This window comes from Rattus rattus, chromosome 2 (genome assembly GCF_011064425.1).
Source record: "Rattus rattus isolate New Zealand chromosome 2, Rrattus_CSIRO_v1, whole genome shotgun sequence".
Classification (NCBI taxonomy): domain Eukaryota; kingdom Metazoa; phylum Chordata; class Mammalia; order Rodentia; family Muridae; genus Rattus; species Rattus rattus.
In genome coordinates this window covers 110414897-110429233 of record NC_046155.1, presented here as the reverse complement: position 1 = coordinate 110429233, position 14337 = coordinate 110414897, and the positions used below count along the sequence as shown (strand labels likewise).

The following is a 14337-nucleotide window of genomic DNA, read 5'->3' as shown; positions in this document are numbered from 1 at the left end:
TTACTCTGTAATACTGCTTGAGTTCAGGATAGTGATTCCCCCCTGAAGTCCTTTTTATTGTTGAGATAGTTTTAGCTATCCTGGGTTTTTTGTTATTCCAGATGAATTTAAATTGTTCTGTCTAACTCTCTGAAGAATTGGATTGGTATTTTGATAGGGATTGCATTGAATCTGTAGATTGCTTTTCGTAAAATGGCCATTTTTATTATATGAATCCTGCCAATCCATGAGCATGGGAGATCTTTCCATCTTCTGAGGTCTTCTTCAATTTCTTTCTTCAGAGGCTTGAAGTTGTTATCATACAGATCTTTTACTTGCTTAGTTAAAGTCACATCGAGGTATTTTATATTATTTGGGACTATAATGAAGGGTGTTGTTTCCCTAATTTCTTTCTCGGCTTGTTTCTCTTTTGTGTAGAGGAAGGCTACTGATTTATTTGAGTTAATTTTATACCCAGCCACTTTGCTGAAGTTGTTTATCAGGTTTAATAGTTCTCTGGTGGAACTTTTGGGATCGCTTAAATATAGTATCATATCATCTGCAAATAGTGATATATTGATTTCTTCTTTTCCAATCTGTATTCCCTTGATCTCCTTTTGTTGTCTGATTGCTCTGGCTAGAACTTCAAGAACTATATTGATTAAGTAGGGAGAGAGTGGGCAGCCTTGTCTAGTCCCTGATATCAGTGGGCTTGCTTCAAGTTTCTCTCCATTTAGTTTAATGTTAGCGACTGGTTTGCTGTATATGGCTTTTACTATGTTTAGGTATGGACCTTGAATTCCTATGCTTTCCAGGACTTTTATCATGAAGGGGTGTTGAATTTTTTAAAATGCTTTCTCAGAATTTAATGAAATGATCATGTGGTTTTGTTCTTTCAGTTTGTTTATATAATGGATCATGTTGATGATTTTCTGTATATTAAACCATCCCTGCATGCCTGGGATGAAGCCTACTTGATCATGGTGGATGATTGTTCTGATGTGCTCTTGGATTCGGTTTGCCAGAATTTTATTGAGTATTTTTTGCGTCAATATTCATAAGGGAAATTAATCTGAAGTTCTCTTTCTTTGTTGGGTCTTTGTGTGGTTTAGGTATAAGAGTAATTGTGGCTTCATAGAAGGAATGCGGTAGTACTCCATCTGTTTCAATAGTGTGGAATAGTTTGGATATTATTGGTATGAGATCTTCTATGACAGTCTGATAGAATTCTGCACTGAACTCGTCTGTACCTGGGCTCTTTTTGGTTGGGAGACCTTTAATGACTGCTTCTATTTCCTTAGGAGTTATGGGGTTATTTAAATGCTTTATCTGTTCTTGATTTAACTTCGGTACCTGGTATCTGTCTAGGAAATTGTCCATTTCCTGCAGATTTTCAAGTTTTGTTGAATATAGGCTTTTATAGTAAGATCTGATGATTATTTGAATATCCTCTGATTCTGTAGTTATGACTCCCTTTTCATTTCTGATTTTGTTAATTTGGACAAACTCTCTGTGTCCTCTTGTTAGTCTGGCTAAGGGTTTATCTATCTTTTTGACTTTCTCAAAGAAGCAACTTTTGGTTCTGTTGATTCTTTCTATGATCCTTTCTGTTTCTACTTGGTTGATTTCAGCTCTGAGTTTGATTTTTTCCTGCCTTCTACTCCTTCTGGGTGAATTTGCTTCTTTTTGTTCTAGAGCTTTTAGGTGTGCTCTCAAGCTGCTAATATATACTCTCTCCTGTTTCTTTCTGCAGGCACTCAGAGCTATGAGTTTTCCTCTTAGCACAGCTTTCATTGTGTCCCATAAGTTTGGGTATGTTGTACCTTCATTTTCATTAAATTCTAGGAAGTCTTTAATTTCTTTTTTTATTTCTTCCTTGACCAGGTTATCATTGAGTAGAGCATTGTTCAACTTCCATGTATATGTTGGCGTTCTTTCCTTATTGTTACTGAAGACCAGCTTTAGCCCGTGGTGGTCTGATAGGACGCATGGGATTATTTCTATCTTTCTGCATCTGTTGAGGCATCTTTTATGAGCAATTATATGGTCAATTTTGGAGAAAGTACCATGAGGTGGTGAGAAGAAGGTATATCCTTTTGTTTTAGGATAGAATGTTCTATAAATATCTGTTAAGTCCATTTGGTTCATGATTTCTCTTAGTCTGTGGGGGATCTGCTGTTCGAGTACCCCTATCTTCCGGTTCCTGCTATACTCCTTTTACTGGGTAACATATGTATCTAGTTTTTAAAAATTTGGAGCTTTGGAAATGTCTTGCATAAAACAATGTTTGTACCCTTAAAATGATGTCGATAAAAGTTGAAATTTTATTCATAAAAATTCTCTAACTTTTACATTGTTATCCTTTGAGAGAATGTATGTATAGATCTTTGTTGAATTTCTTTCTTTTTAAACTAATACTTGACACTTGATATTGTAAACACATCTTACTTTCTGTTGTTGTTTTTCTTTTTTTTCTTGAGAGTGTAAGCATTTACGTTCTGAGGAGTTTTATCTTTGCAGATTTCCCTTCCTGTTTTCAGGCATTTCCAAACCTGACTTGAGGTTTGAGAGAGAAAGACAGGAATAAAGGTATAGAGACACATAGAATAAGGTTATAGGCACTTGTAGAATTACAAGATTTTTAAACTTTGGAACCTTGTTTTTAACCTTTGCTTGTCTGGAATTCACTATGCAAACTGGGCTGGCCTCAAACTCATAGAGATCCTGTGAAGAGGTGCTTTTAAACTTGTGCAGCATGACCTCTTTCTTCTTGTGTTCTGTATTGACTCAATTGAGTCTGCATTCATCCTCCCTAACAGTTAAGTATACTCAGCATGTAATTCTTATATTCATGAAACATTTCATACTTTAAAGATCACAGTTTGATATGTACTAAAGATATAGTCATGTTATATATGCACAGCATCCAGAGGACATAAGCATTTTGGAAACTGATCCTCTAATCCAGAGCTAGGTCCGCCCATTAATTGCTCTCTTTGTGTTCTTCCCTTGTTGCATTTCTCTGCCTAGCCCTCCCAGCCCGTCCACTGCAGTGACTATAGGCAGTGCCCACCACGATGATGATGCAACTCCTAAGCTTGGGCTCTGCAGTAACTTGAAAGTGATGTACATTTAGTTGGAACTGCATGCGATGTTTTAATTTTTATTTTTCCCAAAATACCTTGGCAAAGCTGGGCCACAGCGCTGAGCTCAAACTGCGAGTCAGTCAAGCTGTCACCGTAGTAAGCAACTGCGAAGCTCAGTGTTTTGTGCTGCGGAGCTGTGCTGATTTCTGGATTGGGTGTATTACACAACATTTTGACTTACAATGTTTTCAATTTACATTGTGTGCATAGCACCATTGTCAGTCTAGGAAAAGGGTACCTTACGTCCACATTCTCCTTTGCTCTGGTCTAGTAGTTTGGCCTATAGATTCTATGTGCCTATAGATTCCCAAATATATAGTTTACTTTCATACCTTCTGAATTTTAAAAATAGTCTTCATTTTGAGAGTTGTTATTCAATATTATGCTTGTAAGATTTATTCATGTGATTTCATCGTATACTTTATTTCACTACTTTATAAATTTCACTTTGAGACTATACCACACTCAATCTACGTTCTTTTTGATGAGCATTGGGTTGTACCTAGCACATTGCTATGATGGCTGATGTGGCTATGAAGGCTGTTGAGTTCTACCAAGTGCAAAGGTTTAACTAGAATGCATTCTAAAAGGCAGCAAAAGCTGCTTGTAGCAGAAACATTTGGCCAAATTTCTGGGAATAAAAATTGTATTTTGAAGTTCTTACAGCATGTCTTCATTTTTCTCATTGCATCTTCAGACTTTATTACTTTGGTGGTCAATGGTATTATATTATGATGTTATTTAGCATTTGTCCCACTCCTATTTGGAAATGTGCTCCATGTCAATTGTATGCGTTTCCTTAATTGTGAAATGCTGGTTCAGGTTTGTGCTGTATTTTCTTTGGTTTTTATGTATATTCTTTTCGATTTGAAAACCCCTTCCCTGATTATTGTTTATTTGCCTCCATGTGGTAAAATTAACTTTTATCCATCTGTACTTTCTAATATTGCTCTGGTTTTAGAGGTATACTTGAAAGTATGATGAGCTGAGCATTTGTGAGGTGCATTATTTTATGTCTGGCTATTTGTACACATTGCCAACATAGCCACAACAGAAAGAATATCCATTCCAATTGAAGAATTTCCCTCTTTCCATACCTGAGTGATTTTCTATTGTGTGACTGACTATACTTTGTTTATTTGATCATCTCTTTAGAGGCATTTGGCTATTGCCATGTTTTACTTTTCAAAAGGACATGGATTAATAAGGGCATGTGTAACTCTTTTAAAAACTTCTAAACTCTTTTCAGAGTTTTTGTTTGTTTGTTTTTTTAATGAAGAACTATTACTTAGTTCACAGTTTCAAAGGTAGACAGTTATTTAAGAGCATGTTGCTGGCATCTGGTGAGGACTTTTCTTGCTCTGTGGTGACTTTTAAAAGGGGATGAAGCAAGACAGAACAAAGCCTCTCTTGAGCTGATCCATTGATGAGCAGAACCCTCAAGACTCAGTGTTCTCCAAAGGCTGACATCTTAACTGTCCTTAGCATGAGGCATTGTGCATTAAGTTTCCAACACAAGAAATCAGGAAATTCGTCAGACCATTCTAAATAGTGACAGGCTACAAAGACAGCCCAGTTTCCCTGCCTTAGAGTTGGGTGGCTCTGTGGTAATTTAACATACTTCAGCATAGCTGGATTCCTCTGTGGGGTCTGGTCAGAGCCAGCCACCAAGACTTTACCGGAGGTGGTGGCATTCTGGCTAAGTCCTTTCTTTTCTTGCCCTTCTGCCCCATGCTATCCATTTCTCATGAAAGCTATTCTTTGATATATCCCTAAGCCTCCATTTTGGGGTCGACTTCTGAGCAAGCTCACCCAGCACATCAGTGTATCATCAGTGAGCATTCATGTTGATTCCCTTACCCCTGCCATCACCCTAGCTGTTGTAGGTGACACTGGGGTTTGTAATCCATCCTTTTAGAGTGACTCCATAATTCCCATGGCATTTTGTCATTTTTACTGTTAGTGTACGGGAGTTCCAATTCCCTATCTTTCCTGTAAGCACTGAGAATAGTCAGTCGTGTAACCATTTTAATGAATGTGTGGTAATATCTCATGGTGCTTTTAATTTTCATTCCTCCAATGATGCTGAACATTTTTTTTTGATGAAGTGTATGTTCTTATTTTTCACCAAGTTTTGCATTAGATTTCTCGCTTTTGCAGAGTTTGAGAATTCTTTTTATATTCTAGCAGAACTATTTTAAACAAAGTAAAATAATTCTATGACGATGGTTATTCTATCTCAAGAATTTGAAACTTTTAGTTTATTTTCTGTGAAGACTGACAAGGGGATGGGATACAGAACTCTGGGAGGGGAGACTGTGAGGGGAGGAAACACTTGAAATGTAAATAATTAAAATAATTGAATAAAAAATAGAACTGATTTTTCCTTTCTTGGATTATTTTAAGATTCTCTCTGTCTTGGTATTATTCAATTCCATTTTGATATATTTTGTACTAGTTGTAACATTTGTCCCAATTTTCTTATTGCAAAGTTGGAGTATTCTCAAGTTATAAGAATATTGAAATGAGCCAGATGGTGGTGGCACATGCCTTTAATCCCAGTACTCAGAAGGCAGAGACAAGCTGATCTCTGTGAGTTCAGTAGCATTTTGGTTTACATAGCATGTTCCAGGAAAGCCAGGGCTATACAGAGAAACCTGGTCTCAAAAAATGTTAACATGCACACTGAATGCTTTGTGTGCAGATTTAATTATTAGTATTTCATTGTATTTGTTATATGCTACACTAAGCCATCTATGACATCATTAGTACATCTTAAAAGAATTATATTTTTAATTCTTCGACGTTATGTTGGTTCTGCCCCATTCTGCTAGTTCGTTCTTATTTGACACTTATTTTCTAATCTTTGTGCTTTTGCAATTATATTATTAAAAGCATTGTACATATACTTCTCTTCTGTCAGATAACTGATGGAGCAATAGTAACTAGCACTTAGGTCATTGTTTCTCCTGAATCTCACTCATAGTAGCACTTCTATTTTGTCATGGCTGCATATGTGTAAAAGATGATGCTTAGAGATCTCTCTTATATCTTGAATGCTAGCAATATTTTTTAAAATGTGCATGTCCTAGTGAGTGCATAACTGATTTGAAGATCATTCAGTCTCCTTCAGGGTCAAATAGTTATCCTCAAACACCTTTCTTTAAAATTTAGATAATGTAACCTGATGGAATATTAATTCTACTCCCAGTCATCCTAAATCTGAAAATAGATTTATAAAAATCATTTGGAGATCTAGCTGGGATTTTGCAATGCCCTAAGAAAAACCACATTGATCAGTAATGTATTTTCTTTGGAATAGTTTTATACTTAGATAAGGGACTAAGCCACTACCCAAAGACTAGACATGGACTGACTCTGGGCTCCAAATTCATAGGTAGCAATGAATAGCCTAGTAGGGGCACTGGTGGAAGGGGAAACCCTTGGCCCTGCCAAGGTTGGACCCCCAGTGAATGGGATTGTTGGGGGGAGGGCGGTAATGGGGGAGGATGAGGAGGGGAACACCCACATAAAAGGGGAGGGGGAAGGGTTGGGGGATGTTGACCTGGAAACCGAGAAAGGGAATAACATTTGAAATGTAAATAAGAAAGACCCTATTTAATAAAGATGGAGAAAAAAAGTTACAAAGACATTTTAGGGACTTGCTATAGATCCCCCTTATGTTTTCCCCACCATGGACACCTTTCATCAGTGTGGTAGCAACTAATAACATGTAACCGTGTGGTCGTTTCTTGCTCAAATTTCCTTATGTTTTAGCTCAGGCTTTCTGGGTTACAGGAGCCCAGTGAGATGGTCCTCACGTCTGTTTCATTGCACTTTTCTAGGTCATGACAGTTTCTCAAAGCTTTGATACATGCCTTAGGTTTTATGGATCCCATTATGGATCATTAGAAACAATCAAATAACACTAGTTTTGGTTTACATACTTATTCCTTCCAAACTTCATCTGTTTCCATCCCTTTAATTTTGCTTTCCCACTCCCTGCTAGATGTGAGATGTATAAAGTCATTCAGTATATATCCCTTTCATACTGGGTTCATTCGTTTACCACTATGTTGTTTGGAAAGTCATCTGTGCTTTCAGATGGTATGATAACTTGTTATCTCTTATGTCTCAGTGATAAACTGATTTATGAACTTATTACAGTTTTGCTGTTCAACTACTGAACAACATCTTGATTGCGTCCCATGCTCAGCATTATGAATGAAGCGTCTGTATAATTGTAATGCTGGTAAAAAGTCAGTCCTCAGAATTTTCTGTTCTGATTACTTTAGTTTGGGGTGCAATTATTCATTTATTTTAATCAGGCACATTTTCATATGCATATTATAGGTACATATACACATATTTATGAGGTGTTATGTGACATTTTGATTCTTTTCTGACATTTTCGTTACAGACATTCAAGAATTTTATGAGGTTACGCTATTAAATTCTCAAAAGAGTTGCGAACAGAAGATAGAAGAAGCCAATCAAGTTGCACAGAAATGGGAGAAGACTCTCGTTCTTGATTCGTGTCGTGACAGTCTTCAGAAGTCCTCAGAGGTATGCTACTGAAACTCCTCAAAGTTGAGAGATGGAGACTTACATTCGTAAAGGAGTGGGGCCATCATTACAGCAGTATAGTTCTTGCTCCTGTTGAATGGCAGCAGTGATACGCTTGCAGTCTTGATCCAGGAAAATGTTTTTTCTAAGAGATAATTCAAACTACAAAAGGGCATGGTTTTTTATATTTGTGGATATGTGTTTTCAATTAACATACATTAATTCTGTCAGGATTATTGTCTTAATTTGAGATAGGTCAGGTTGAAGCCATCATGTGACCAACCAAGACAATATGCCTCCTCCAGAGAGACTCTTGAATTTCCGAATGTGGTTCTGTGTTTGATGCAGGAATTGGAGCTGACTAGTGGAAAAGTAGAGAGTGTTCTAAGTCTGTGAATTTCACAGCAGAGACACAGAGTATGGGTGAAACGATCTTTTAGTATGTAGGAACAAAATAGTAGAAGTGCACTTTATATTTCTTTTTGTATTTGCATTAAATTTAAATTGAGTTTTTTGAAATATTTCATATGTAGGTAGTTCCTAATACACATATATTAATGGTGATGCATATGCATTTAAAATATAATTTACATACTCTAATAATTCTAAACATTACGCTTAAGTGAACAACAGTTTGGAGATCATGAAGTTTAAAGTTACCCAAGGGCAAGGAAAATCAATGTTTGTTTCAGGATCATAGCTGAAGACTATCATGGAGTCAGACACACAAAGCAAGGATGCTTTCATGTACTTGAGGAGCTATTAGCATTTGAAGGCTCTTGGGAGAGGGACAGTTATTTTCTGCAAGGGCGTGACTCCTGATGTGTTTCTGGTGCTCCAGTGAATAGACTCATGCAAATATGTACCACACTCATTAGACTCAGTACTTTATTAAACAAATCCAGTGGTCTCTGTTTGATGGGAGAGTGATATATACATGTAATCAAAACATGTCACACAAATTTATGAACTCTTAAAATATAAGCACAATGTAACATACATATACACATATTCAACACTTTGAAGGGATGGGGGATGTAAAACACAAATATTATTTTTCAGGTTTGGTATTTTATAACTTATTCGAGGTCTCAGAAGCTGTAAGAATTTTGTTGCCAATTAATGCCATGGACCTCGGTTAATGAACTGTTTACTTGTTAGAGTTTCCTTGTACACTTTCTGATTACTCAGAATTGATTTGGTAGTGGGGTTAGAATGGAGACTGATGATAATCTTAGTTACTTTAAGAAAAAGATAATAATGACAATAGTTTTTAAATTGGTATATGAACCATAAAAAAGTAGATGGCATTGCAATTTCAATAGCTAGAAATAATTATTTTGACCTTTAAGCACTTTCTTCTATACAAACATGTATTTTATTTTATAAAAATATGTATTCATATTTATCTATATAATTAATACAAACACAATATAATATATGTAGGTTATAGGGAAGCAGATTACATTGCTTTTATTCTATATTTGTATTTATTTTTTTGAAAGTTGGATTACAATGTGTTAGATGACTAGAATGAAAACCAAAATGGGGTTGGTATGGTGCTGATCTAAAGGACACATGGACCATAAAAGAGAAATAGAGATGGGCGACCATTTATAGAATGGTCTCAATAGTGGGGGAGGTAGCTGGGGAAGGTGAGTGAAAAGAACCATTGAAATACACTTTGCTCTAATAGACAGATTTATGTTCCATGGAAAAATAGCTTGTAAGAAATTTTATATCATATTTTGAAACTATTTTACTAGGTGTAACTATTGATCATTTAAAACTTAAGTAGTTTTTGACTCAGTGTTTAGATAATCACAAAATTCTTTTTAGGAATAGTGTTGTTGAGATCCCCATTATATACTAATTTAATTTAATTTCTATTAGGTTGAATTTATAAAAGATCGTAATGAATCCAAGGATATTTATACTTGAAGAATCTTAACTCAGATTAATAAAGTATTTGTAGATAGGTCTTTCCAGAAAGCCTATGTGTGGATCTTTTTTTTCTGTTTATCTACCTATATTCAGATAAATAATCATTCATTATTTAAAATTGTTTGGGAAAGTAATGGATGGGATTCTTTGCTTAGTGCCTTTTTATGCTGCAACTATTCATTTGCTATTGGGACTCAACTATTACCTGCATATTTCTCTTGTAGTTCAGTAAAACTATTTATTGTAAGGTGGTGTTGTAATTCATATTACTTTATAACAGTGATTTTCATAAAGCAATGTATCCTGTCATGATTATTGTATTTTCTATTTTGTTGGTTAAGATTTTGCCTATAGGGGGTTGGAGATTTAGCTCAGTGGTAGAGCGCTTGCCTAGCGAGCACAAGGCCCTGGGTTCGGTCCCCATCTCCGAAAAAAAAGAAAAAAAAAGATTTTGCCTATAGTATTATTTATTTTTAATTATATACTGTTATATTTATTATAGTTTTATGTGATAGAGTCTATTACTTTTACACTTTTTTCAAGACAGCATTTTATGTAGCTGAAGCTACATACTAATTTTGTTGTTGAAGATGATCAATTTCTGACCCTCCAGTGTCCACTTCTGGAAGCTGGGGTTAAAGGTGCATGTCTCCACTTGTAGTTTATGAGGTGCTGGGATCAAATCCAGGGAGAGAACACACCAAGCAGACACTCTGCTAACTCTGGTATATAACCAGCCCTACTAAATTTTGCTTTTTATTTTTTTCTTTTAATTTTCTGTGCTTTGTTACTATTTATTCCCTAATTGTTAAATAGTCTTTTATACTTTTCCATTTCTTTATTGACTTGGTACTTTGCCTTTATGGATTTTCGAAAATGTATTTACATTCAATTTATAGATTTCATAGTATCATATGCATGTGTAATTTTGCATAAATTCATGCATATGCTTGTTGTAATTCAACTCTGAAAATTTTCAATATTTCATTTTTCTCTCACTTTCTGCCTATACTATATTAGCTTTGACACATAAGATAACCCATGTTAATAACAATGTGTTTTTGTTTATACTCATATAATATGCATTCTTATATAAACTATAAACATATGTATACATTTTTACATATTAGTCTATACTAGGCATACATGCATACTGGCACACACACACACACACACACACACAAACACAAACACACGTATAAGAAACTTTGAGATGTGGTTATTTTTTCTCAGGTTGTCTGGTACAGTTCTAGTTCTTGCGATGAATGTGTAACTTCGTAGTGTAGGTGTGTAATCACATGCTCACCCATACCGAGCAGTGCAGATTTTATGTTTCCCGTGTCCTTCCCGTGTGACTAATGCTTCCCTCACTCTTACATGTGCTTTGGAGCTGACTGATGCTTTTGTTCTATAGGATAAACTCTCAGGGGTGGAATTCTTGGCTCTGCATGTGCATGGTTTTAATTTGAATAAAGCTTTTCAGAACGATTTCACTTGTCACATTTCTGCCACAATGCATGGAGACAAGGCTCTTACCTCACAGTGTGCTAGCAACTCTGAAGTTTTGCCAGTTTCATAGTCATAGCGATATCTGGCTTTTATATCACTTCTGGATCGCGGATGGCTAGTGAACTGGACCATTGTTTCCTAAGGTTGTTGGCTGTGAATGTTCCTGTCTGCTAACTTATTCACATTTTTCACTCATTTCTCTATCTTTACTCTTATGCTTGTCATTCAACATGGCCATTTTGATATATTTAAATCATTCAATTTGAGTATTTTTTCTGTATACAGACTTTTTAATGAAAATGATTTTTCATGGAGATATATATATATATATATATAGTAACTTTGCCTTATTTTATCAATATATTTTCTTCAAATTTACTGCTTACGAACAACAGTCATTAAAACACTAGGTGTAATCCAGGGAAATGTATGTAAAATAATCTTGCTCATCACTGGATTTAGTGGATTATTATAACCTAGGAAGTTTAGAAGGGAGTGGGAACAGAGCAACATAAGAGTAGTTACAGTAGGGAAATGGGATATGTATGTTCAAATTTCATTGTATACATGTATGAAATTCTTAACAATAAACATTAAATGTTAAAAAAAACCAAGCAGGCAAACAAACACCTTGTTTGCAAGCCAGAAGAACTGAAACCCATGTGTAATAAGGGCATTGGGCTGCCTCCTGTCTGCAATCCTCACACTCTTGCTGTAAGATGGGAGGGAGAGGCAGAATTGGCTAGAAGGTTACCTATGTAGCATTGTGTCAAAAAAGTTAAAGAGACCCTTCCTTCAAATCAAGACAGAAAAAGATAATTGATTCCTAAATAGCTGTCCTCTGACCCTCACATGCATGCCCTTGTATATGCCCCACCCCCTCTCATACACTGTCTTAGGGTTTTACTGCTGTGAACAGACACCATGACCAAGGCAACTCTTTTAAAGGACAACATTTCATTGGGCCTGGCTCACAGGTTCAGAGGTTCATTCCATTATCATCAATGTGGGATCATGGCAGCATCTAGGCAAGTACTGTATAGGAGGAGCTGAGAGTTCTACATCTTGATCTGAAGGCATACAGGAGAAGACTGCCTCTCATGTGGCTAAGAGAAGGGTCTCAAAGTCTGCTCCCACAGTGACACACTTCCTCCAATAAGACCACACCTCTAAGAGTGCCACGTCCTGAACCAAGCATATTCAGAATACCACTCACACTGAGTAACTAATTACCTATCTAAATAACTTTTTAAAATTTAGGCTAATTCTACTTATTGCATATCAATTTGAGCTTTTAATTGCTTGCTAAACAAATGTCACCAATATAAGGATAAATAACTACTAGATGTATTTACACTTATTTATTTTTCAGTGTCAAAGTTAGCGTACACTTATGCACATGCTACTGAACAGGAATATTTTCAGAATGCAACATTAGAGTTTCTTTTAACTCTATTTTGTGTGTCTGAACACTTAAGCTCTTGTCTTGTGGTGGTTCAAAATATAAACCAGCCATGTCTTTTTTCTATAATATATTTTATAACTACTTTATTTCCTCCATTTATTTCACCTGATAACCCTTTGATCTCTCTCAAATTCATACATATATACATACACATACATATGTGTTACTTGTATATGTACTTAGTACATATGATGTTACTTGTATCTATATGATTTCATGGCTGGATTACATGGTATCAAACAACCAACTTGGGTTCTTCTCTGGAGAGGACCATTTCTTCTATTTTCAGCATTCCTCAGTTGCTCATCTTCTTTGTCTACAGTTGAGGCTCTAAGGTATTTCCCTCTTCCATGCTTCCATGTTAGCATGTCCATTGGTGGTGGTGGTGTTCATGTCTGTTTAGGCAGCCATGTTGATTAGATTTCATGGGTGTACTCTTCTTGACATTTCTAGGAGATACAATCTCACAAAAAAACTTCTTGCTACTCTAGCTCTTACAATTTTTCACCTCCTCTTTCACAATGATTCCTGACTCTTAAGGTATAGTATTTGTGTTGTAGATATATTATTTGCAACATGGTCTTATGTTTCCTCCATTTTGATTCATTGAAACCTGTAAAGGTTTCTATCTAATGTAAAGAGAAGTTTCTTTGATGAAGGGTGAGACCTACCCTTCTCCTTGTGTATATGGATAAATATTTAGAATACACTTATGCTGCTTTAGTAAAGTGTCAGTTGTAGGTTATCCTCCAAGATTCATATCCCTAACCCTATGCAGATGGCTAGGTTTTCAGTACCAGACATGCTTTCTCTTTTGTTAATGGGCCTTAGGTCTAATTAATAAGCTGTTGCTTACTGCCAAGGTGTGACTATTCTACCGTTAGTGTGCCATGTTCCGAGCAGCTATGTTTTAAATGTTAGAGCATTCAAACATCCTCCAGTAAGTCTGCTTCTCCAGAATGTCTGGTTGTTCTCTCTTTATGGACCAGATGGAGCCAAGTGCAGACTTTGTAGCCTGTTGCTGTGAAGGTGGAAATGGGAGCATAGGGGAAATATGTCCTAACTTGGGATCGGTATGCTGAAGCAGTAAGAGTGAAGACCCTATTATGTGAGATTTTGCTTTCCCGGTTCAAAATTTAGACAGTGAATCCAAATTAAGTTGCTATTTAAATTCTAAGAGGCAATAGTGATTGAAAAATGAAGTCAAATGAGAGTTGATGGCCAGAAATGAAGCCAATGAATAGAAATGGAGTTGAAGGCTAGAAAACTTGGGTTAGGATGCTGCTGCTTGGGTAGAGCATGCTGAGATAGTTCAAAGACTTAGTTACTGCACTTTATTTCATTTTGTAAGATTTTTACATTAATTTTATTTTAAAACACACCCTTTGTGTAGTGTACATGTGTGTATATGTATATATGTGTATGTATGTGTGCATGTGTATAAGTGTGTGTGTGTGTGTGTGTGTGTGTGTGTGTGAGTGTATAGATACCACAGATTCAGGAAGATGGTTGGTATCTTCTGGAATTAGAGGTACACAGAGTGGTAAGCTGCCTGAATCAGGTGCTGGGGACTGAACTAGGGTCCTCTACAAAAGAAGATTGCACTTTTAACTGTGGAGTCATTTGTCCAGCCAGAAATGGCACAGGTTTTAACTTTTACAGTGTATACCTCTCATGGGCAAGATGAGCTTATTTAAAGCACCTAAAAAGGGCATACAAATTCTTTGA

The 14337-nt window shown here is 36.0% G+C and overlaps 1 protein-coding gene across 1 annotated transcript in view; it reads left to right on the top strand.

Annotated features, from left to right (window-relative positions):
- Positions 1-14337, top strand: part of Dlg2 (discs large MAGUK scaffold protein 2) — a 1821467-nt gene that overhangs the window by 136041 nt on the left and 1671089 nt on the right. Inside the window, 1 exon segment of the mRNA XM_032895287.1 lies at positions 7546-7691. Within this exon segment, the coding sequence (XP_032751178.1) occupies positions 7546-7691 (146 nt within the window).